The sequence below is a fragment of the Vipera ursinii genome (assembly GCF_947247035.1).
Source record: "Vipera ursinii genome assembly, chromosome: 6".
Lineage (NCBI taxonomy): Eukaryota > Metazoa > Chordata > Lepidosauria > Squamata > Viperidae > Vipera > Vipera ursinii.
The window spans coordinates 48627313-48652278 of record NC_139515.1 but is presented as its reverse complement, the minus strand read 5'-3'; the positions used below and the strand labels follow the sequence as shown (position 1 = coordinate 48652278).

Here is a 24966-nt window from a genome sequence, read left to right as displayed (position 1 = left end):
GTTTAATTGTATTTACCATGGACATTGTAATTAGTTGGATGTTTTTACTACATTGCTACAAACTATTAAGGGTGTTCATTAATTTGACCATATACTAATAGAATAAAATTTAGATCAATTCTGTTTTACACTGGTATCAAGCTTAAATCAGTTCTGATGGCAAATCCTTAACAATTACTTGACATCATTCGATACATTTCATTAACAAACTATAAGGCATGTTCAAATAAAAACAAGGGAGACAACTCCAGTAGTGTGTACCAATTTAGTATACAGGAATTACAAAGCCTTCGATTGACATTACAGGATGCTCCTTCACTTGGAAACATAATTTTGTTAACCTTTGTAGGAATGTAGTACCAAATCTATTATTTGGTTCCTTCAGCTCATTGTCTAGTTTCTTCTATTCCTTCGTTACTAGTCAGCAGTTGCTGTAATTGCAGAAATGTTTGGGGCCTAGATAGCTGCTTTTTTGACAGCAAACTGAAATACTGTTCAAAAAGATAAGCAAAGGCCATTTTATCTTCCTAACCTAACTCATCTGTGTGGAAGTAAAAAGCCATTGTGTCCTCCACTTTAAAATGTTTTATGCCAGCAATTAAGGAAACTTTGTGATCTAGAAACCAAATGACTCAGAATGACTTTGGGCAGTTTGCATCAAGTAAAAGCAATAAAGAAAATAATGAATAGCAAGGAAACCCTGCGTGTCTGGAAGAAGTTCCTCACTTCCATTCTATTTAGAACTGGAACATAAGTTATTGTTTTTAATATGAACAGAGTATCTTCCATGGGAATAAAAATGGAGAGGGATGGTCTCTTACATATGATTAAAAGTATCTGCTGATATATTAAGTATGCTTGGAAAAACCTGGTCCTACTGAACAAAGGTGTAACTTACAAGCAGCTGAAATCTTCTACCTTCACTAACTTAATGTTCCATTACATACTTAAAAGCATCCTTTTTAAAAGAAGCATATAGCATACAAATGTGTACACATAAACATTCCCAGAACACCAAGATTATTAACAAATTTTTCTTTCCAACAGATAGGAAATGTTATCCTGGAGTGTGGCAGAACTCTATTATCAGTTAGGAGATAACAATTTGGAAGTGGAGATGCCCACTGCTTAAGATGCAAAATTAAATGTGGAACCAAATAAATGAGGCACATTAGTTTCAGTCAGTGCTTTTTTTGTAAAAGAAAAAGGTGCCGGAACTCACACATATCATACAACCCACCTTGCCTACCCTACAAGGTTCCATCCAAAAAAGGTGCCGGAACTCCGTTCTGAGCGTTCTATGAGGAAAAAAGCCCTGGTTTCAGTCATCACTAGCAATTTTTCTCAAATAGCAAATTCTCCTCCCTTTTACAAAGGTGGAAAAATCAAAAATATTCTTTAATTATGGATATATGAACCTTTTGTCTCCACCTAAGAAGTCTCTTTAAGTATCACAATCTCCCCCAAACTCTGGTGACTTGATACAACCATGTTGTTTTCTTAGTAAAACTGAAGCATTTTTCTATTACTTTCTTCCAGGATCTTTTCTACTTCCAAACAAGTCTTCAGCTCAGGGATTTTTTGATGGTCTCTCATCTAAATCAGGCCCAACCTCATTTAACTTTTCAGAATCAGAGTCCTTTATAAGAGTAGTTAGGATATCAAAAGAACTATGGAGAATGTGATACAAATGGTGTTTGGAACATCCTTTAAAATATATTTAATATATATTTTTGTGAGTTTAAATATTGTTTTCATTATAGAGGGAATTATAGGCAGGACTGAGAACTTTTTGTGCAAATCTGTTAACACTACAAATCAATACCTGGAAGATATAGAATTTGACAACACATGGGAATACATGAGACACATATTTCTATAATTTAAAAACAAATTATACAAACAAAACATAGTAATTTTAGGTAATTAGAACTATTTTACTATTGTCTCAAGAATTCCATATATGATTTGTTGGACTGTGGTAAAAACATTTACTATTGAGTTTAGGGCCACAGTCTACAGCATCCACTGAATGGAGGACTTTGTTCCAAAATGTCCTGCCAGTTTTGAGAAAAGCCTATGTAGCTGAAGTCAAGGCAAAGAAATCGAAAGAGGACATACTTCTTATTCACATAAGATACATTAAGTGTTAACCCAAATATACTGTATCCTTTTATGGAATTGTGTCTAAGTTATAATTCATGTTGAATAAACCCTTAAGATTGCACTAAAAGAAAGAAGTTGAAAGTAGCTAATATAATATTAAAACTGACTCTAATCACATGGATATATTCTGCATCATACATATTAAGCATTCCCTTGAAACATCACAAAAACAAATTGAAATATAGTTTTCAAAACACAATTTATTTATTAAATTTTATCCTTTATTTCAAATAGACAAAAAAGTTTCCTTTTAACGATAGGATTTTTGGTAACGTGCACGAGCACCAGGTCCACCAAACTTCTTGGACTCACAACGTCGAGGATCAGCAACTAACAGGGTCCTATCATACTGGATGAGGATATCCTTTATTTCTTTCTTAGAAGCTTCATCAACATCTTGAGAAAAATAAAACGTTTGTATTAGACTTTGAAGCTATTGTTTATAATCACTACTATAACATTACTCAGAAATGGTAACTAAGAAGCATCAAGAAATAGTCTTTGAACAGCACTTAATCTATATGGTCAATATACAACTGATCTTAAATGAGATGAAAAGTAGTGAAAATGAAAACTTACATTTCTGGTAATAAGCCACCAGTGCTTTGGAAATAGATTGCCGAATTGCTGTAGAAGAAATAAGTAAAATAAAATATCAAGTTAAAAGAAAAATGCTGCAAGTTTCTAGTAAAAGTTAAATCATATATATTAACTGTGGAGTGTTTGGAGCAATTTAGTACTTCAGATTTATAATAGTATTTATTTGTATCCCACTTTTATTTTTACAAATAACTCAAGGTGCCAGCATATCCAATATACCTTCCTCTTATTTTCCCCACAACCAGTGGGTTGAGTTCAGAGTGACTAGTCTAAAGTGACCAAGCTGGCTTTCAAGGCTAAAGTTTCAAGCAGGACCAATAATCTCCTGCCTTCTAGTCTGGTGCCTTAATCTCTAGATCAAATTTGCTTTCTGGCATCTATACATATGTATAAACAACTATAAGGAGTAATAATCTGGTACAGAGCAAGTCATCAAATATAATAAGAGCCTTGGTGGAGCAGTGGGCTAATGCCTCCTTAAGTAACACCAGCTGCCTGCAATTAGTGCAGGTTCGCATCCCACCAGGCTCAAGGTTGACTCAGCCTTCCATCCTTCCGAGGTAGGTAGAATGAGGACCCAGATTGTTGGGGGCAATTAAGCTGACTGTGTAATAATGCCGCTTAGGGGGTGTGTGAAAGCCCTAATAAGCAGGCATATACATAGAATGAAGGCTACTGCTAAGCTTGTAAGCCGCCCTGAGTCTTCGGAGAAGGGCGGGATATAAATGGAAATAAAATAAAATAAATAAAAAATAATAAAAGCAAACTTCCCTACACTTGTAAATCAAGTGGACTAACAATCAATCTAACTAGGAGCCAGTAAAATACATCCAGAGATACCAGGTGAGAAAAGGTTAGAAACCAATTAACAAACCATAACACAGGTGATAACACATTTTACAGATACACGTTGATGTATTTGAATACATTTAATATTTTTTTCTGCTTGTAAAATATTAACTGCTCATACCGTATATCTGTGCCACATGACCGCCACCCTTCACACGGACTCTTATGTCAACTCCTGCAAAGCGTTCTTTGCCCAAAAGAAGTACTGGTTCAAGTAGCTGGGGGAGAAAAAGTATTTAGTTATAGTCCTAAACAAGCTTCTTATTTAATGCAGAAATGTCTGAGGAAGATTTATAGAATGCAGGCTATCAATATTCTTTGAATTTACTACTTTTACATCACCAAGGGAAATTATAGAAAATAACCTTAAAAACCTGTATCTTGCCATCTTAGCAATTCACCCACTTCAATTACTGTAATTCATTATATTTCAAGAAAGTACCCTTAAATAACTTCTCCAAAAGTTCCATGCAATAACACAGAACCAAATAGAACCATTTCATTTGCTTAAAAATGCTTTACAGCTTTCAATTACTGCACTCTAGCAGAAAAATACTGTATACCAGGAATAAAGAGCACTACTGACAGAAGTAATTCAAGACAAACATCAATATAACTCTTGCCAAATTCTCCAAAAATGCATGCAAAGTATTGAAACTTTAATAACAATGCAAGGGATTCTGAATAACAGATAAAAAGTTTTTAGAAAAATGCTAAGTATATTTATCAAGGGACAGTTCAAACCCTTGAAATTCACTGCCCTTTTATCAGAACTTAAGTTTTTAAAACAGAAGAAGGGGAAAAAAGAAAAGAGTTATTAGTTTATACATACACACAAAATGTATTATACATACATAGAAAAATCACTTACTTTGTATTGGAGAGTTCTGGGTTCAATCATTTCCAGAGGCCTTCCATTCACCTTAATAAGTCCGTTTCCTCTTTTGCAGTGAGCAACTGCTGTAGCAGTTTTCTAAATGGGGGTTGGTTGGGACAATAATAAAAACATTAGGCAAAATTAGTGTCTTTATAACAGACAAGCACTATCAGCACTGCATCAAAGATAAAACATCTAAAAAATTCCACTACACATTACCACTGTATATACATTTTGCTACTGAAACCAATCAACTGAAGCTTTTATCTATCCCATTTTCACTTGTTGCCACGAAGCAAGAAACCTACTAGGTGCAATTGTCAATTAAGATAGAAAACTCAAAAAAGGAACCTACTGATTACAAGATAAAATGAGAATTTTTGAGATAACTTTCTATTGTGAAGCCACTGAGCTTATCCCATACATTTATTATTTTTTAAACGTGTGTGCCACCCATATTGCCCAGGGCCTTGAACATGAACTGGTGGAAGGAAGCCTTGCATATTCAGGAGCTGGACAGGATGGTTTTTCAGGAAAAATATGCCAACAAAATTCCCATTGTATGGTTTATTTTGGTGAAGGGCAAAGAACGACGGGAATTGTGGGCACCCTATGTCATGGGGCAACTATACGTTATATACAGTACGTTTTTAATGTGTTATGTTATGTGTGCACTTTGAGAGGAAGCAACTAAATTTCATTTTTAATGTGTGCATTGTGCCCACAGGAGAAAAAAAATGTCAATAAAGGTTATCTACCTATCTATCATGAAATAATAATAAGCCTTGGTGGAGCAGTGGGCTAATGCCTCAAGTAACACCAGCTGCCTGCAATTAGTGCAGGTTCGCATCCCACCAGGCTCAAGGTTGACTCAGCCTTCCATCCTTCCGAGGTAGGTAAAATGAGGACCCAGATTGTTGGGGGCAATTAAGCTGACTTTGTAATAATGCCGCTTAGGGGTGTGTGTGTGAAAGCCCTAATAAGCAGGCATATACATAGAATGAAGGCTACTGCTAAGCTTGTAAGTAAGCTGCCCTGAGTCTTCGGAGAAGGGCGGGATATAAATGGAATTTTTTAAAAAAATAGCACCACCGCCCCCCCCCACTGAAGCCCATCCCCAGAAGAGTCAAATAGCTTGTCCGTCCTTCCATCTCACGTGCCGCAGTTAACACGCCGTTTTCCTTCACCGAGGCTCAGGCCACATCCCGCCACTCAAGTGGGAAAACGTGGCCGCGGAAGAGTGCCATTGCGCGCGCAGAAAACGAGAAACGTGGGATTACTTTTCAGCGCCAGAAAGCCGGCCGGGCCAAGGCAACTTTCGGGCAACAATAGCATCCCGTTACCGCCTCAATTTCTCGGCTTTTTTTTTTTATGGAGGAAGAGGAGACAAGGAACTGAGGCCCGTCCGAACAACCACGCCAGCCTCACCTTCCTGCCGAAAACCTGAACGCTCTGGAGGGGCCCCTTAGCCGGCATGGCGCCTGAAGGAGAGAGAGAGAGAGAGAGACAAACCGACAAAGCTAGTGAGTGACCAGACCGAGAGCTCCCCCCCCCCCCCGCTTCTCCCCCAACGGCAAAGCTCGGACGCGCGAGAGCGACACCCACCCACCCACCTTCGGCAAAAGCAGCAGCGAAAGAAAGAACGGGGTTTCCCAACTAACTTTCCCAGGGGCCGCCAAGGGAGCGTCACTTCCGGAAGCGCGACGCATCGCTTTCCGGCAGCCGCTCTGGGGTTCTGTTTTGTCTTCCCGCTCTCGTTGCTGTGGGTGTGGGGGGGGGGAAGTTTGTCGGAATAGGCGAGGGGTTTCGCTCGTCTCTTTCGGTGACAGAAAGAGGCTGAGGTCCGCGTTCATTCCTCCTAGTGGCTTTCCCCCCCCCCGATTAAATTATAATTTCTATCCACGCATTTTAATCGTGAAGAGGTGGCTGTTAAGGATACGCATAGGTTGCATTCACATGGCTGAACCATGTATTGGGTAGTTACACTTTTGAGCATATTAGTCTATGGCAGGGGTAGGCAACCTCGGCTCTTTTATGACTCATGGACTTCAACTCCCAGAATTCCTGAGCGTTCTGGGAGTTGAAGTCCATGAGTCATAAAAGAGCCGAGGTTGCCTACCCCTGGTCCACAGGTCTGCAACCCGTGGCTCCGGAGCCGCATGTGGCTCAGCCGTCTCCTGCCATGTGCAATCCAAAATCAAAGTGGGACTAAAAAAGTTCAACCAACAATTCAAATATGCAGGGTAGGTGCATATCTCGCCTTGGGTCCACTCTTCAGTCAAACCCTGTTCTGCGCATGTGTGCACGTACACACATGTGTACACATTTTTTGCGGCTCCTAGTTTTTCCTTTTGTGACGGAACCGGTTCCGAGTGGCTCTTTCACTGTTTCAGGTTGCTGACCCCTGCCCTGGTCTATGGGAAACCGGCCGGTATGCTTAATTTAATTTCGGTGTCTTATGCAGACCCAGAAAACTTGTTTGAGAAGACCGGGATTTCACCAGCCGTGGGCAATCACGTGCGGAAATGTTCTGTTTACACTCAATCATTTATAATTGAGTTTATTTTACTTTATATGTTAGTCATGACCCCCGATAAATGATTTTTGAAAAGGCCACTAAATACTTTCAAGGACAACCAACTGAACAGAATCTATAATTACTATGTGCAGTTATATAAAAAAATATAGCATAAACCAAGCTGCAGTTGTTGGACCAACCACAATGGCTGAAAAACATGAACATGATTACATGTTTATATGCATGTGCCTCTTATGCACTAATTATTTTAATTTAGTGACTTGGCTCTTAATATATACATTGTTTATATTTTGCAGTTCTAATTAATCCCAGAGGTTACTAAAGTATCTTTAAAGTAGTAGTGCTATGTGGTCCAAATATATTGGGTTTCTTTTGTTGTGTGGAATTAGGTATTAGGAAATGAGGCATAGGAGACTCACTAGTTGATACCAAATTTATTCCTTAACATCATTTCAAGCTTTAAAAGGTGTTGAGAAAAGGGCCTGGATTGAAGTATAATAAAACTGGTATAACAAGATTATCTGCTGCTGGGGGAACATGAATCAGAGACTATACAGTGAGGATAAAGCTGTTTAGCAGGTGAGGCCACTATACTGTTTTTTCAGAAGAAATTTGGAATGAATATATACATATATGAAACTTGGTTGAGGATATTGTCATATCATTTTTCCAGCACAATTCTTCTCTTTAAAATATACATTCCATTATAGTCCATTTATCTACAATGCTGATTCAAGAGAATGGATACTCCTCCATGAGTATGACATCCTTTTGTTCTAAAACCAGTTCAGTACTACTGAGACTATTCTTGCTATCATGATATTCATTTCATCTGCTTGTAAAAGAAAAAATAGGAATGAGTAGCTCCTTCATAATCGTGACAACAGCAAGATATCCTGGCACTGCTGAATTGGACTGAGAAAAGGCAAATATAGTACAGGGATTTGGGGGGGGGGGGTGTCCAATGCATTTCTCCCTATTATTCACAATTGCCAGAACCTTAATGTTATCTATCTTTAAGGAACATTTGCTTGTATAATAATGAACCAAAACACATAAGTACTTTATTTGAAAAAAAGTGGTTTGAAAACCAAAAACACAAAAAAAACAGTACTGTAGTCTGGATTGTTCAGAATACTTGTTACATAAGAAAAAAAAATAATGTGTGATGAGGAAACCTTCTGGATGTTATGCCACTCTTTCAAGGAGATTGCAAAATACCTGATGTACCAGTCATTCACCTACAACAGGGGTAGGCAGCCTTGCCTCTTTTATGACTCGTGGACTTAAAACTCCCAGAATTTCTGAGCCAGCATGGTTGGCTCAGGAATTCTGGGAGTTGAAGTCCACGAGTCATAAAAGAGCCAAGGTTGCCTACCCCTCACCTACAACATAGTATTCAGGTAGTCTTTGGCTTATTAGTGTTCATTTAACAATTGTTCAAAGTTACAGTAGCCTTGGAAAAAGTTATTTATGCTCTGTCCTTAAAGTTGTGACCATCACATCATCTCTGTGGTCAATCAGCTCACATTTAGGATCAGCTGCAGCATCCAACAATGCTTCCAGTTACCGTACTTCTCAACAAGCAATATCAATTGGGGAAGCCTGATTTGCTATGTGATTCACTTAACAATCATAGTAAAATGGTAAAATCAGGAGCAGTCACATGATGACTTGCTTAATGATTGCATCTCCTAGCAATCAAAATTCCAATCACAATTGTCGTAGGTCAAGGACTATCTATATAGACTTGTGGACTATTCAATATACAAAATAATCACATCAACTTAATGACTCAGAAATTACTGTATCAACAAATATTGTTGATAACATCAAGAAACATAATTTTGCCAATAGTAGCATCAAAAGTAATTACACAAATACAGAACATTTGGAAATGTGTTAAATTGGAGTGCCTTACAAATTTAGAATTGGGCCGTCAATTAAATCCAGATTGTTAAGAGAATGATGCTATACAATTACAGAGTCTGTAAAGAAATGGGTCATATGTGGGTCCACATGAGACTATTCCAGGGACTGAAATCTGTAATCAAACCATAAAGTTAGGGGGGGAATACTTTTATTTGTGCAAGCAAAACTTTTTTCTACAAATAAAAGGCATTTCTGAATATTAATGAAGGGAATTGGGAATAGAGCAAGGCAGAATGGCTAAAGGTTTTAGACTAGGAGTTGAGAGAGCAAGGGTCAAGTCCGTTTCCGTTTGTGGAAACTGACTGGGTAATGTTGAGCCAGTCATACACTCAGCACAAAGTAATAAGGCACTGCAGAAGGAAATCCCCACACAAATTATCTTGAGGTCTTAGAAGAAAAATAAGATATAAATGAAATAAAATGTTTTCCTTTATTCTTGTTAAACCTTATTGAAATAATAATCAAATGTTACAAAAATAATAACCAGCATTCTGTATATGTGCCAAACAACAACTAAGATACAGAAAGTGGTATCAAAAAAGGATCTTAAAAATCCTACTTTTATATCATAGCATGTTCTTTCACATGACATTTTGGACATTAACACTAGCACAACCTACATACGTTGTATCCTATGATGTATCATGTACTCAGAGGATCCTACATTTTGTCTAGGCATGATATATTGCTATATTATCCATAGTGTTCATATACAAACTTTTTTTCTTTTTGTTTTGGGGAATCGTTAAGTAAATTGGGTTTTTCATTCTACAATAACACAATTTGTTTTTCAGTCAATATATTCAACAAGGCAATAATTAATTGTACAATGTGAGTGTTCAGATGAAGACGAGCGATCAGCACATTACTTCTTTTTAAATGGTCAAAACCTCAAAGTAGCCATTAGACTAGGCACTGTATTTCAAGGGTGTAGACAACATACTTGAAATGCACAGCAATAAATGTCTATAGAAACCTGAATGATTCATTTTGTCTCTAGAGCAGGGGTGTCCAATCTTTTGGCTTCTCTGGGCCACACTGAGTGAAGAGGAGTTATCTTAGGCCACATATAAAATAAGTAATATAGTCAATGTATACAAATAACATAATAATGTTAAAAGTTTACAATCTTATGGGGATGCATTACTAACTGTCCAGGGCCCTGCAGCCTGCAGGTTGGACACACCTGTTCTAGATCAACACTTTAAAAAATACAAGCTTTCATCTGGACAGAGGCATTCCTAAAACTTAGCCTTCCCCATTCATGCTATTTTTTTAATATTCCATTTAATCATGATCATCAAAAAATCAAATTTTCATGTTATACTCAGAATGTCAATGTAAGCTCCTGTTTTTGAATTATACAGTTTTTAAAAAATCATTTGTTTGCCATCAGACTAATGATTAGGAATATCTTTTTGCTTATATTAGCTTTTCGCATTTACCATGACTCCTTGTCATACAAGTTGCTTTGTACTGTCAGGGCTGTCAGATAAAGAGATGAATATATTTAGTAACAGTGGCTTCCTGCCATATCTTTAGTCAGCATGAAAAAAGAAATCATTAAAGGATGAGCTGTTTGTAAAGTAATGATGGGAAGTGGTGGTCTCTTGAGAACACGCCAATGAAGACTTTGAAAGCAGGACAAAAAAATAGTTGGCTATGTCACATACAATTAGATGCTTCGCAAATAATTGCTTATATAAATTACTTATGAATAGCTTCTGTATCTTCTGTTTGTTAAGAAGAACTTAGCCATTAAAAAATGAATACAAAATAGCATTTCGAGTGGACTTTTCTATGTTTATTTGCTAGTGTAAAGACTAAAAGAGAAATGTTGCTTCTTTTCTTTGAACTACTGTGTCTATGAGAAGCAACATATATTGTGTTCTTGAAAGGCTAATTGTTGTTTCACCTAGTTGTCTCAGTAGACTCACCTAGTCTAGTAAACATGTAAGACTTAGAAGGGTGAGTGGTGAGCTGTAACATAATAGGTATAGTGTTAAGTCATATGTACAAATTGGATGCCAATAAGGATGAATGGAAAAAGCTAAAAAGGCAGTACTGATACTTCATTGTAAGGAAATATAGAACTAAGAAAGGAAGGGGATTGCTGTTTAAATTTTGACTAGGGATGCAGACTATAACTGATGACATGTTCTGTGGTGGTCAGACAATTGAGCAGTGAAAAGATAATATTGAAATACATTTCTTGCCTATCTGGGAATAAGCCTCATTCCATTTGGAATATACAGTATATCAACGTTAATACAATAGGATTGAACTATAAGGTAACCGTAGTTCTACGATAAGTATAAAGATTGCATTATGCTGTCAGAGATTAAAGAAAGAACATTAAAAGCCAAAGAAGGAAATAACAGGGTGGTACCTATAACTAAACGAAGCTTGATAATTGCTTCTGCTATTCCGATGCATAGGAATAGTTGGGCTCTAGTTTATACAAATAAATTGCAGCTTCTGGTGCTGGCACTAGAGGGCCTTGAATGCTGAAGAAAGATGCTAAATTTCCAAATAATTCAATGCTTTAGTGTATATAGCAGATAGTTATTTATAAAACACAGAGACACACATACTGTAGACACACACATTATATGAATCCTTTATAAAACAACTATGCTATTTGTAGAAAAGTTTATTGATGCATGTATCTTAGAAAAACCAAGGAAAACCAAAAGAACATTTTTTAGAAAGAAATGGCCTATATCAAATGCAACCAGGATCCTTATTTCTCTTCTTCAATTTCAGACTGCAAAATTATTCTTAAAGCTTTTAAAAGGAACTATGAAGAGATTTGTCAATGTTCTTAGAACTATCAGAGACATTTAGACAGGTAATCATTCCAGTTGAGGTTAAAATTCAAGGCTTCCAGGATTTACTCAAGATAACAGCAAGTCTTTTTGGGGGGATGCAAAATGCAGTCTGGAATTAGCGCTGTCAAAATGAAATTGTGCAGATCACCATTCCTGCCTTATTCCCCTCCCTTTTTGTAATGATTTCATGGCAGGCTTAGTGGGCTTCCCCAGTCTTGTAAAACTATTTATGTATTATATTTCTAAATTGTGCCAAAACCACAATTTTATAGTTAGCATAAAGCTACATTGAAAATATATTGTACAATAATATAAAAGCTAATATAGAAAACAGTATAGTCAAATTATCAGCAAATAAAATGCATTCTACTAAAATCATTAAAAGTAATATTAACAAAATAATACATTATTATTAGTAGTAATAGATCAGCAATTCTAACAGCTCTCAAAAAGTTTTTTTTAAACAAGTATTTTTTTAAAATGCAAAAGAAAACAAATAATATGCTCAATTAATACTGAAAGCATGATAATGTAGGCACCTGGTAGGCATTGCCAGGTGTCATTTTATAAGCAGAGAGCTTGCCTATAAATAAGCCTTGTGACTTATGTACTTGTCCTCAATGTCACTATGCAAATAAGAGAGTTAGATCTGTATCATGACATCACAATGTACTTGCTTGCTTGCTGTGTAGTACATAGCTACATCAGTTTTATATGCACTAGTTGTTTAGAAAAAGTAAGTTAATAACATTTAATTGCCAGGATGGGTAGGTGAGTTGGGAAGGTGAGCTGAGGGTGCTCTGACTTGGGAAGGAAGAATATTGTCAGTTCCTAATCAACTGCAAGAGCTTGTCAATCACTTGATACAAGGAGAGAGTGGATTTCCTTCCTATTCAGGCATTGGGCTTAATGGGAACCATAAGTTTAGGTTTCCCTCTGTTCTTTTCTGCCTTTGTGCTCCTCCATTGAGTACATGCACATTGTAACTTGTCTTACATTGAGTTTCTAGGGTAAGAAGCTGATCATGCAGGGAGAAGGGGCAGTTGCAGCTTCCTGTGGTTGTGAAGAAGAAAAAGGGGAAGTAATACCTGAGTGACAAGACACCTAATAGGAGAACAGAGTAGCATCCTACCCAAACAATAGAAAAACAGCAACATTTAGCCTGTTTACCTAGAAATAAATACAATGACATCTCATGGACCTTTTCTGAGGAGATCTTGGGGTCAGAAATTTTGTCAAAACCAATTTTTACAACCCTCAGTACTATTCCTTCACATAGCCTTTCCCCAAACCATTTAACATTTTAAACCCGCTTAGAGTTTCTACTATACATTAAATTGCTTAGTTTTATTCTTGATATTTCCATCATTTTGTAGGTTTTTTTTTAGTTTATCATGTGAATACCATCTATTTGAGTGTTTATTATTCAGTGTAGAAAATTGGTTCATTATTCATCAAGTTAATCATGTTGTAGTAAGACAGCCATTAGTTGTGTTGATAGCAGAAGATACATTTCATGCTAAGTTTTAAGATATTTGGTTTGGTTTGTATTGAGTATTGAATAAGCCCATTACTAGTTGCATGTCTGATATTCCCTGGTCAGAGAAATACAAACCTATGTTTACTTAACTATGATTTCCTGAACAAGTCACAGCTGATAGGATTCACACAAATGCTTAGCCAACAAATAACAGAGTGTTGGACTTCATTGATTCTTGGCTCATTTGTACTTTTATTTTGTAATGATGCAGCAAGATGCATAAATCCAAATTATATAAAATATCTATCATTACTGGCTAAGAGAGAAAATTTCAGGTAGTTTGGGATATTTAAAATGATAAGCCTGAGAATTTGATGATCGCATACTGGTAGAATAAACTTTACATTCTAGAACTATTGCTGTCTCCCAGCAAAAAAGCTTATTGCTGAATGTTCCTTTTAAAAGCTTCCTTATCCAGGTTTTTTTAATTTAGCCATCTCATTTACTACTGTATCAGCAGTGGAACAAACTACTTCCTCTAAATGAAAACTGAATATCCATCTCTCAAGGATACCATATGTAGAAAGAAGAATCTTCATCAGGGTCCAGTCCAAGCCAAGAATAAAATGGAGACTGCTTTAGAAAGAAGGTTGTAGTTTATTGAAGAACAGAGCCAGACAGAAACATGGCTCTGGGAAAGCTGACCACATGTAGCTGGGAGTGGTGGGTTTTTATACCTTCTTGGGCTTTTGTGTTTGAGGTGTTTCCTAATCCTGTGGCATGAACTTTGACCTGAGCTTTTGAACATGTCCTCTTGTTATTCTGATGGTGGTGGGTTAATCCTGTTATGTCCTAAAGGTCATGTCTTTAGAGTTTGGGTAGGATATGTAGTTTTTAGGGGGTTTTGTCTTTCTAATCTCAACAGCTCCAAGCTTCCAGCCCCAACCTTTCTGAATCAGATTATCAAATCTGCATTTCTACAGAGCTGGCCTCTGCCTAGGCGAGAGGGGCTGAGGCTGGTTTCTGGGGGCTGGTTTCTGTCTTTTAAGATTTTCTTTGTCCGTTACTATATTTCTTTGGGAAATATAACTTTCTTCCTAAAGCAGTTGCCATGTTTGTTCCCAGCTTGGACTGAACCACAAAGACTTTTCTTCCAACACAACGGAGGGGAGAGGGGATAGTTTTGCACTCGCACACACCTTTGGCATTAGTGCAGCTTTGTCCACTTGCGCACTCACTCGCTGCTTGGGTGGCTCGGTTCCCAATGGGCCACGGCCTGGGGTTGGGGATCACTGGCCTAGACAGGACCCTTGAAATATTTTTCAGATCTCAGAGGATGTCTGCACAATCTGGCTCAAATATAGACCAGAAATTACAGAATTGCATTTGTTTCATGTGTAGGCCTGTATGTATGAGTTAACAGTGTTCTTCAACTAAAAATAAAATGTTTCTTTCCCTCCTCCCCCTCCCCCTTTCTGGGTAGTTCTTGCTGCTCATGATGCCTGGCCCAGCCCAGCCCCAGATCTTCTACACTCATTTTAAGATGGAGGGCCCCCCCCCCAGACCACTGCACCTGGAAAAAAGCAGGCGCATGCTGGCAAGGATAACCCCAGTTTATAGGCCCTGGCACCATCTCTTGCACATGTGCACTTTCACTACCTGCTGCTCCTCCTTCTTCTCTTTGTCATTTACTCCTCTTCAGTTGTGCTTTGCTCTCCTCCCCGCTTGTATCCAAATGTGTAATCCCAACCCTGCCCAAGGCCTGTGCATGTTCTGGCTGTCCAATCCAGTTTTGGAGGGTTTGGTTTGGTTTCTGCTTTTTAAAAAATAAATCATAATCTTTCAAGGAATTCTTAGTGACACCTGAGGGAACCCTAGGGTTCCACTGAACTCTGGTCGAGGAACCCTGGGTTACATACTCTCCAAACTCTTTTTTCCCCCAAAATCCTTGTATTCTGTGTTTCTAACTGTAACATTTGCCTCAACATTGCTACATTCAACACTGTAATTAGCTCAGCTTGCCTATTTTATCTGTCACTGAAGCACAATTGAAATTTTAACATTACTTCTGCTTTAAGTCATAGAGTTAGAATATTTTAGGAAATATTTAAAATGAAGCTGTATAAAGTGGCAACAGATGCTAAAGAGCAGGTTGCTTCTTGCTTGATCAGTGACAAGCTGATTTATTTGCATATGTAAGAAAATCCCAATATAACTTGCTGCCTATAAAAAGAAACAAGCTTCTGAACTCCAAATAAGCAGCATCTGGGAAGGTCAAGGAATTCATCCTCTGAGAACTTCTCTGTCAAGTATGCCAACAATAAACTGAGAGGAGTTACCATGGCACCAACACAAAGGGAAAATAAATTGGCAAGAAGTGACTAAGGCTGGCTATAGCCGTATAAGGTATTTGGAAAAGGCATGACTTTGCTACTTGCTATTGATTATAACTCTGTGAGATCTTCTCTCATTCTTTTTCTGTACCTATTAGACCTTACAACTTACATGAATTTATTTATCCTGGAAGGAGTAGTTCCCAATCTGCATGCCAAGTTGATGGCAAAATGATTAGATGGACAGACAACAGCTTAGTTCAGTGGTTATATATCCTATTAAACAACCTGATTTAGTATTTTACCAACATATTTTACCTTTTATAGTTATATTGTTATTACCCTGTCGTGTATAAATGTATGGATGAATAAAATATAGTAGCCCCATCATTTCTAGAGCCCAAGCATTTTCTTCATCCCAGTCAACACATTTTACCTCACAGATTAGCTTGTGCAGAGATTTAAGTACTAGTTAATAAATGATAAACTTTTAATTTGAAACAGTGTCCCTTCCCCAAGATAATGTTTTCTTCCTAGCATCCAGGAACTGCTTGTGGATAAACCTAAGCTTGTACAGTATGGATGAGCCAATTACAAAAAGGCTGGGTATGACTCAAGCCTCCTTGGTTTGCTCTATTGTCCCACAATTTCTGAGCTGCAGGAGTTACTCTATAAACATAGTGAACTTGTCTTTCAAGGATGTTTGACCAGCAGCTTGATAAACTTCTCAGGAACAGATGTTGTGAAGCCCTACCCTTTGATAAATCATCCCACTCCTTTATAACTGCTTTATGAATGTAACCTCCAATTCATGTATGTTAGTTTTTTTCTTCTTGCATTCAATTGTGTCTGATTCCCGAAGACTGCCTGGACAAGGCCCTGCAATTTTCTTGGTAAGGTTTTCATAAGCAGTTTGCCATTGCCTTCTTCTTAGGGCAGAGATAAATGATTGGCTCAAGGCCACCTAGCTGGTTTTGTACCCAAGGCAGGACTAGAACTCATGGTTTCTTGGCTCCTAGCCTGATGCCTTAATCACTACATCAAGTTGACTCTCATGTACATGTTGGTTATACAGTATCTGTGGTATGGGTGCATCCACAGGCACACAAAATGGTAAATGTCATGTTGCAAAGTTGTTAAATTTGAGATGTGTATATACATTTAATGTGCTAAGAAAGTGATTTCTCCTGTATATAGTTTCTCCAATTCTTTGCCTGCTATGGAACACAATTAGACATTTAATTACTACAGCTAGATATGACTCTGAATCTATTTTATGTATTACCACTTTTTCAAAATTATAAAGGAGCTACTGTGTAAGTTACATGCAATGGAAATATAATTCTGAAGTGTATATCAATATACAGGTGAAACTCGAAAAATTAGAATATCGTGCAAAAGTTCATTTATTTCAGTAATGCAACTTAAAAGGGGAAACTAATATATGAGATAGACTCATTACATGCAAAGCAAGATAGTTCAAGCCATGATTTGTCATAATTGTGATGATTATGGCTTACAGCTCATGAAAACCCCAAATCCACAATCTCAGAAAATTAGAATATTACATGCAATCAATAAAACAAGGAGTGTACATAGAACAATATCGGACCTCTGAAAAGTATAAGCATGCATATGTACTCAGTACTTGGTTTGGGCCGCTTCTGCAGCAATTACTGCCTCGATGCAGCATGGTATGGAAGCTATCAGCCTGTGGCACTGCTGAGGTGTTATGGAAGACCAGGATGCTTCACTAGCGGCCTTCAGCTCTTCTGCATTGTTCGGTCTCATGTCTCTCATCTTTCTCTTGGCAATGCCCCATAGATTCTCTATGGGGTTCAGGTCAGGCGAGTTTGCTGGCCAATCAAGCACAGTAATCCCATGGTCATTGAACCAGGTTTTGGTTCTTTTGGCAGTGTGGGCAGGTGCCAAGTCCTGCTGGAAAGTGAAGTCAGCATCCCCATAAAGCTCGTCTGCGGAAGGAAGCATGAAGTGCTCCAAAAATGAAGCACAGTGGACCAACACCAGCAGATGACATGGCTCCCCAAATCAACACAGACTGTGGAAACTTCATACTGGACTTCAAGCATCTTGCAGTGTGTGCCTCTCCATTCTTCCTCCAGACTCTGGGTCCTCGGTTTCCAAATGAGATGCAAAAGTTGCTCTCATCAGAAAAGAGGACTTTGAACCACTGAGCAACAGACCAGGTCTGTTTTTCTTTAGCCCAGGTAAGACGCTTCAGACGTTGTTGGTTGTTCAGGAGCGGCTTGACAAGAGGAATACGACATTTGAAGCCCATGTCCAGGATCCGTCTGTATGTGGTGGCTCTTGATGCACTGACTCCAGCCTCAGTCCACTCCTTGTGAAAGTCCCCAACACTTTTGAATGGCCTTTTCCTGACAATCCTCTCCAGGCTGCGGTCATCCCTGCTCCTTGTGCACCTTTTTCTTCCACACTTTTCCCTTCCACATAACTTTCTATTAATGTGCTTTGATACAGCACTTTGGGAACATTCAACTTCTTTTGCAATTACCTTTTGAGGCTTTCCCTCCTTATGGAGGGTGTCAATGATGGTTTTCTGCACAACTGTCAGGTCAGCAGTCTTCCCCATGATTGTGATTCCTACTGAACCAGACTGAGAGACCATTTAAAGACTCAGGAACCCTTTGTAGATGTTATGGCTTAATTAGCTGATTAGAGTGGGACACTTTGAGCCTAGAATATTGCACCTTTTCACAATATTCTAATTTTCTGAGATTGTGGATTTGGGGTTTTCATGAGCTGTATGCCATAATCATCACAATTATGACAAATCACGACTTGAACTATCTTGCATTGCATGTAATGAGTCTACCTCATATATTAGTTTCCCCTTTTAAGTTGCATTACTGAAATAAATGAACTTTTGCATGATATTCTAATTTTTTGAGTTTCACCTGTACTTAGAATCCAGTTGTGGACACTTTTATCTATAGACTGGCTGAGAATTATGGATATTATGAGCCAACAGATCTGGAGGGTGTCAGGGAGAAGCAAATTGGATCCTGGTTTCCAGTTAGGATGCACATCAGGCAGTGGTGGGATTCAAATATGTGGACAACCCGTTCTCTGTATGGATGCCACTTCTGGAAGTCCGTTCTGGGCCTGGGCAACAAAAAATTAGCACTGGTTCTGCCAAAGTGGTGCGAACCGGCTGAATCCCACCACTGACATCAGGCCATAACTGTAAAGAATCTAGTTGCCAGGGACTGGGTAGTAAGATCAATCAAAAGCAAATGTCAGGTAATTCTGAAAACTTATTGAAATAATGTATAGAGAAATTTTAGCAGTTGAATTAGTTTTATGTCCAATTTGTATTTTGATTCATTAGGGCAGAGATTTTTCCAGGTTTTTTTTTTAAACAGGTTGTTTGAACTGGCAAAATTGGCTGCTTTTTTCTAAGCAACTGAAAAATGTGCAGGTAGTTGTTTCCTAAAGAATTCAAGGATCTTTTTCATTACCCTTTATCATCTAATATATACTTGGAAACATTAAATCAGAGATGGAAGGAGACATTTTGACTGCTAATATGGTTATCATAAACACAGTTTATTGAACAAAGTACAATTGATGATTTTACGTAACTACAGACAATAGTCTAAAAACCCCACAGACTGAGATATTAAAAGCAAAACATTATGGTTTAATGTAATGCATTAATCACAATTCCTTTATTTTCAGATAATTTAATTTGTGTCCATTTCTTCAATTCAAAGCAAGACAGAAAATAGTAATTTATGTTCCTCCTTTCCAAATTAAATCTCATAAACCTTATGAAATAAATGTGTTCAACCCAGTGCAATAGAACTGTTCTCAGAAGATCTACTGAGTCATATTTTTGTCTAAGTAACCTCTGTGTTATCTCTCTCCTGCATCATTCACTGAGGTAACTTAATATAAGAATTAAAACAAGTTTAGGAGTAATAGAAGGACAAAACACAAAAACAGCTCATAATATATACCACACTTCAAGGGGAATAATCAGTTCCACATTTATAACAAAGAAAATAGACTACCAGCAAACACATCACTCCACTGCACTTAGGAGGTCTGCTGCCAAATTTTCAAAACAATAAGAGCTCAACATCTCAGGGGAAAGCTGTTCTACAGGATGTGAAGCTACAGCGAAGGCCTATTGGGTAACAGGCTGATGTGAATTCCCTACATCAGAAATTAAAAAGACTGACCTCACAGGCCAGCAGCCCGAAGGACCAGCAGATATATACAGTCACTCCAGGAGGCAATGAGCCTCTGCAGATGAGAGCAGATTCAGATATTAAAGGGCCACTTATTAGCAGGGCACATAGCCTAAATTTATGCCTGCACCTATGGAAGGCTCGGCAAAGGCCCTCAGCATGCCTCTTTGAGAGGACAGCAATCTAGGCTTTTGCTCCTCTCTTGGAAACAACTCTGACTCTAGATTGGCATTTCTGGCACTCTTACTGCATTTGGACCTGTTCATGGTACTCTGTGAACTGTTACAAGCCTTATAGTTCTGAATCTGCTTCACTCCTGTTCATAGATGGTCATTACTCAAATTATGGACTTTGTGAACTGCTGAAGTCTTGGGTGTTCCCCGGTTAATTATGATTCAATTCCCAACTGTCGTTAGAACATTTCTGTTAACCCTTTGAGATAGTCTAGACAAGAAGCTCAAGCCATGAGTATTAAGACTACCTTTATTATAAGTCAGAACAAAATCTTGCAAATTTGTAAGCACTTCTCTCCTCCTTTACTTTTACTGTCCATAGATGGTCCTTTCTGAGACACTTCCCATGCACATTTTCTTTCTGTGGGCATTATGGTTGTGTAGCTTGCATTTCTTCTCCATTTCTCAAAGCCATTCCCACATACCATTACAGTTTCATATCTTGCAAAAAAGCTTTTAGAACCTCTTAATTATCTGGTTTTCTATTATGTGTTAGATAGTATTAGATACTGTATTACCTCATGATGATGATGATAACTTTATTGTCACTTTGAATGTACACCAATCGGCATACACCAAAATGAAATTTCGTTGCATACAGCTCTCAAAGGGTCACCACCTCTGATATATACTCCTTGTTCGGGGCCTGCTCAAATTTCACATTGTCCATTTCATATACCATTCTTAAGAATCTTTATATGTAGAAGAAGAGAACTTACAAAGTTGCTTATTCTCTTGTGAAGACTTTCCTTGAGATTTTAAAACCATGCAACTTTAGAGGAGAGATCTTAAGGAAATGTTACTTATACAAAGAATTTTTCCCCTGCCATGAGAAGGAACAATAAATGGGGTGGAAGTAGCATTCTGATCCTCAAAACTGTATTTTATGAAATGGTCTTGAGATAAATAACAATCACAGAGCTTAATTAGTGTTGCAAAACTATATAAATTGCTTATATGCTTTGGTTTGTTTTACTTAGAAAAATGCTCACTGTCCTCCCAACATCCTAAACTACAAATTTACAGATTCAGTATATCTACCTTCTCAGATGAATGAACTAAAGCGCCAGATGAGGTGATGGCTCTGCTGCTTCTCTGCCTTGCTTAGACTAATACAAAACCTTTGAATAGCTTTCATTTTTGCCTTTTACCAGGAAAAATACACACAATACATAAAAGAATATATTACTGTATTTCTACGGCAGACGCAGTTGCATAGGCAGAGAAGCCTTTTAAAAGAAAGGATTGATTGGCATTAAAAGCCTGAATAAAGATTTGCAAACTTAGTGAAGGAGGAACTAACACTCATTAGAGGGGATCTCAAAATTGTTTGTGAATCTGTCTAGTAGTATACTGACATAAGAAAGCAGAAATAGAAAAATAAGAGCTTACATACAGAGTAAAAGAAAATATAACGGGCAAACATGAAATATTTATCTATTTCTGAGCATTGGCTCATATTATTAAATTTAGAAAGGGTGCTTTGGTATATTAGTATTTGAAGCAATGTAGAACATAATTGTATATTCTGAGATATACAACTTATTATGTAATATTTATAGAAGTATTATTGGGGTAAATCCAGGTCAGCAATTCATTACTTCAAGTTGACAGTAATGTGCCCATTTGAAATCACAAAAGGAGAAAGCTATCATTCTGCCAAAATGTGCAGAATGGACATGGACATCCTTTCTCAAAAAGATCTTAAAAGCTGAAGAGGTTTTACACTGGCTGCTCTTGTAAGTTTTCACTTAAATATTAACTTAAAATAATCTTCAGTAATTCTCGAAGTGAGGGCTTTGGTGATCCATTAGGTCAGGGGTGTCAAACTCAATTTCACTGAGGGCCACATCAGCGTTATGGTTGCCCTCAGGGGGCCGGGTGGGCGTGGCCAGGTGGGCGTGACCAAGTGGGTGTGACCGGGTGGGCGTGGCCAGCTCAATGCTGCTCACTCAGCGCAGCTTACTCGAAATGCCTGGGTCAGGAGAGAACAAGTTGCACCAGCTAATTTGATGTGGGGACATCTCATTGCCCCACAAGCTCTTCACCTCCCCAAACATCTGCAGCCAAGCATGTGCAGAAGATGGAAAGGGCCTTCTTCCCAAGCCCAGGCATGATTGGTAGTTTGTTAGCTCAGATGTAGATAGCCTCCTAGTCTCCAAGCTTGGAGAGAGAGAGAGAGTGTGTGTGTGTGTGTGTGTGTTCCTTCTTCTGCCTTGACAGATCTCTGGAGATCAAGAGGAGGCAGGGAGCAGCACTTCCCAGTCCTGCATGAGGGAGGCTGGCCCTTCTTGAAAGGGAATCCCCATTTCCACTCATGCATGGAAAGGATGCTGGCTTGTTGGAGCAGCCTTCCCTCATGCAGCTTCCCTGCCACCTTATGCTCCTCTCCAGAGATCTTCCCTCAGCAGTGGCCGGCAAAGTAGCTCGCACGCGAAACAAGCCCAGCAGAGGAGCCGGAGCGGCGAGCAAAGACGCCCGGCCTGGATCCTGCAAGGCCCGGCCGAGACGCGTCCCCAGCAGCGGAGCTGCTCCAGCTCCTCCGCCGGGCTTGTTTTGTATGCGAACTACTTTGCCTGACGCTGCTGGGGGCGCGTCTCGGCCGGGGCCTTGCAGGATCTGGGCCGGGTGCCTCTGCTCGCCCTCAGCAGTGGCCGGCAAAGGAGCCCGTGTGCGAAAGAAGCCCGGCAGAGGAGCCATCTGTGGCTCTTTCTCCGGCTACCTCAAGTCTGCCTTCCTGCCTGGGCATCTCTCCCCCTCACCGGCTGGGTGTTGCTCGTCCTCTCCCCCCCCACATCCCACCTCACTCCCTCTTACCTCCTACCTCCTCCTCCTCCTCCACTTTTTTTTTGGAGCCGCAGGAGACTAATGAGATGCAAATGGTGCTGGGTTCCACCAGCCCACGTGCACTTGCCTCCTACTGAGCAAGTGCTCAGCCGGGCTGGCACCAAGGTGGTGGGGGCCGGACCTTTGTAATTTCTGGGAGAGTTGTGCGGGCCGGATTTAATCATGTGGCGGGCCGTTTGTGGCCCGCAGGCCTTGTGTTTGACATGTCTGCATTAGGTAGTTTGCTGCAGCCACTACATTCATAGGCTCTTACTTTCTGTCTCAGACTGTTTCCCCACCATACACCAAGATTCAACCTGCCAACCTGTTTGCTATAAGAACTGATTGTCACCTTGATGAAACCTCTTAATAGCCTTTCTAATCAGCAAATACAGCCTGCCCCTCCTTCATAAAAGGACAAACTTCCTTCCCTTTTACACTGAAAGCAGAAAAAGATCCAGAACCTTTCCTGTCCTATTTTCCCCACATATAGTTTTCTTATCTGAAAGTAGAGTATTTTCTGGAATTCTTCCATTGTACTTTAACATTCTTTTTAGTAAATTTTACTAACCAGAAGTTAAGGAGATTGGCTTTTGTTGCTAGCACAGATTGGTTATGAAGAAAGTTGATGTTTACTAACAATCATCTCTCAAGAGCCCAGTCACTGCCCTAGCATTATGTTCTCACTTGTGCCAAGAGCCATCCTTGGAGAAAGCCCAGTCACCATTTCAGTCTGCCTGTGCTCAACTAAATATGATCTCTGACAAGCAGCCCAAGAAGAAATGAGCAAATAGGAAATATAAGCATATTTACACATGGGATTTCATTGGGTTATGGATCAATTATCAGTAGTAGCTCCTTAGTCCTCAGAGATTTTTCTTGAAGAATATTCTTGACCTGCAGGTAGTTGTTAATGAGGCATTGGGTACATACAATAATTCAAGAGGTAAATAATTTTTGGATTCAATTTTTGATACAAAACCTATTTTAAAGTACCCTTACAAATGGACAGAATTGAAGTAATCATATTAGTCAATAAAAATGTGAACTCCCGTGTTCTTAAAAATGAAAATGTTGGAAGGGGACATTTATTTAATAGGATGGCCCTGCATTTTCTACATGTTTATTCAGTAGTTATGATTGCTGAAAATTTGAGTAACACTGAGTTAAGACATTCTATTTTGAAAAGTGTTGTAACTATTTGTGTACTTAATCACTTTTTAAAATAACCTGTAACTTTTAAAAATCCTGTTAATGTTTCCAGAAAGTTAGAACTTTATACATATATTTGTATAGTGTTTCCAGACTGGCAGTAAGACCTTTTGTTAGAAATTTATTCCAAACAGCAGTGAAGTCTGCAGGCAGATACAGTGCTAAGTCATTTCCTGGCTCTACAACACTTTTGAGTCCTAGTAGAGCAGGGGGTGCTGCCCTTTACAATTATAGCTGCTCAAACCACATTTTACTACATTCCTTCCCTTTTTAGCAAGCTGTTATGAATATACCAATTTTTTTAAAATCATGCAAAACAACTATAAGGCTTATTTTTCAGATGCATGTAAACAGAGGTATATAAAACTTTCACACAGAGAATTCATAAAAACATTTTGGTACACAAAGAAAACTACCGTAAGTAGCCCAATATTATATTCTTCTAATGAAAGTTATATGTGGTAATGATTTACAGTACCTGAAAGTAGTGAGAAAGTAAAATTTATCCAGAAGCAGACGATAACAGAACAAGATGATCATCGATGTTTATATCATGTGTCATAGAACATCTTCTCTGAGAGCCCCTGGGAAGTGGTGCAAAGATTTAGCAGAATTCTCACATTTAACTCTTCTTACCTGGGTTAAATGTTCTTAAGTATTTGTATAGGTTGATAATGTATCCCCTTTTGTTGCTTGTCTACAGTATGGGCCAAGCAAGATTTAAATCCAGCTGACTGTGGAATTGCCTTTTTAGTAGCAGTTTTCTCAGAGTACTTGCAGTTGCCATGTATCCAGTATTCCTTTGATTATTTTCTCAATTTCTGTATATTTCCAGTGCTCAATGACTATTTCA

At 38.6% G+C, this 24966-nt stretch overlaps 1 protein-coding gene across 2 annotated transcripts; it reads right to left on the bottom strand.

Annotated features, from left to right (window-relative positions):
* Nucleotides 1-2348: 2348 nt before the first annotated feature.
* RPS16 (ribosomal protein S16) lies at nucleotides 2349-6184 on the bottom strand. 2 transcript variants are annotated; one of them, XM_083365425.1, is made up of 6 exons: nucleotides 6106-6184; nucleotides 5921-5973; nucleotides 4487-4588; nucleotides 3737-3833; nucleotides 2746-2793; nucleotides 2349-2562 (listed from the first exon to the last, which is right to left on the bottom strand). In XM_083365425.1, exons 2-6 carry the CDS (start codon nucleotides 5966-5968, stop codon nucleotides 2417-2419), a joined length of 441 nt encoding a protein of 146 aa, XP_083221551.1. In that variant the 5' UTR covers nucleotides 5969-5973; nucleotides 6106-6184; the 3' UTR covers nucleotides 2349-2416. The 2 variants fall into 2 exon arrangements, with proteins under 2 accessions (XP_083221551.1, XP_083221552.1); XM_083365426.1 differs by having other exon boundaries at nucleotides 6154-6163.
* Between the last annotated feature and the right edge of the window lie 18782 nt (nucleotides 6185-24966).

Coding starts and splice junctions, on each gene's coding strand:
- RPS16 (XM_083365425.1), bottom strand. CDS start 5,968: ATGCCGGCTAAGGGGCCCCTCCAGAGCGTTCAGGTTTTCGGCAGGAAG. Junction 4,589..5,920: donor TTCAGGTTTTCGGCAGGAAG/GTGAGGCTGGCG, acceptor ACCCCCATTTAG/AAAACTGCTACAGCAGTTGC. Junction 3,834..4,486: donor CCAGAACTCTCCAATACAAA/GTAAGTGATTTT, acceptor TTTCTCCCCCAG/CTACTTGAACCAGTACTTCT.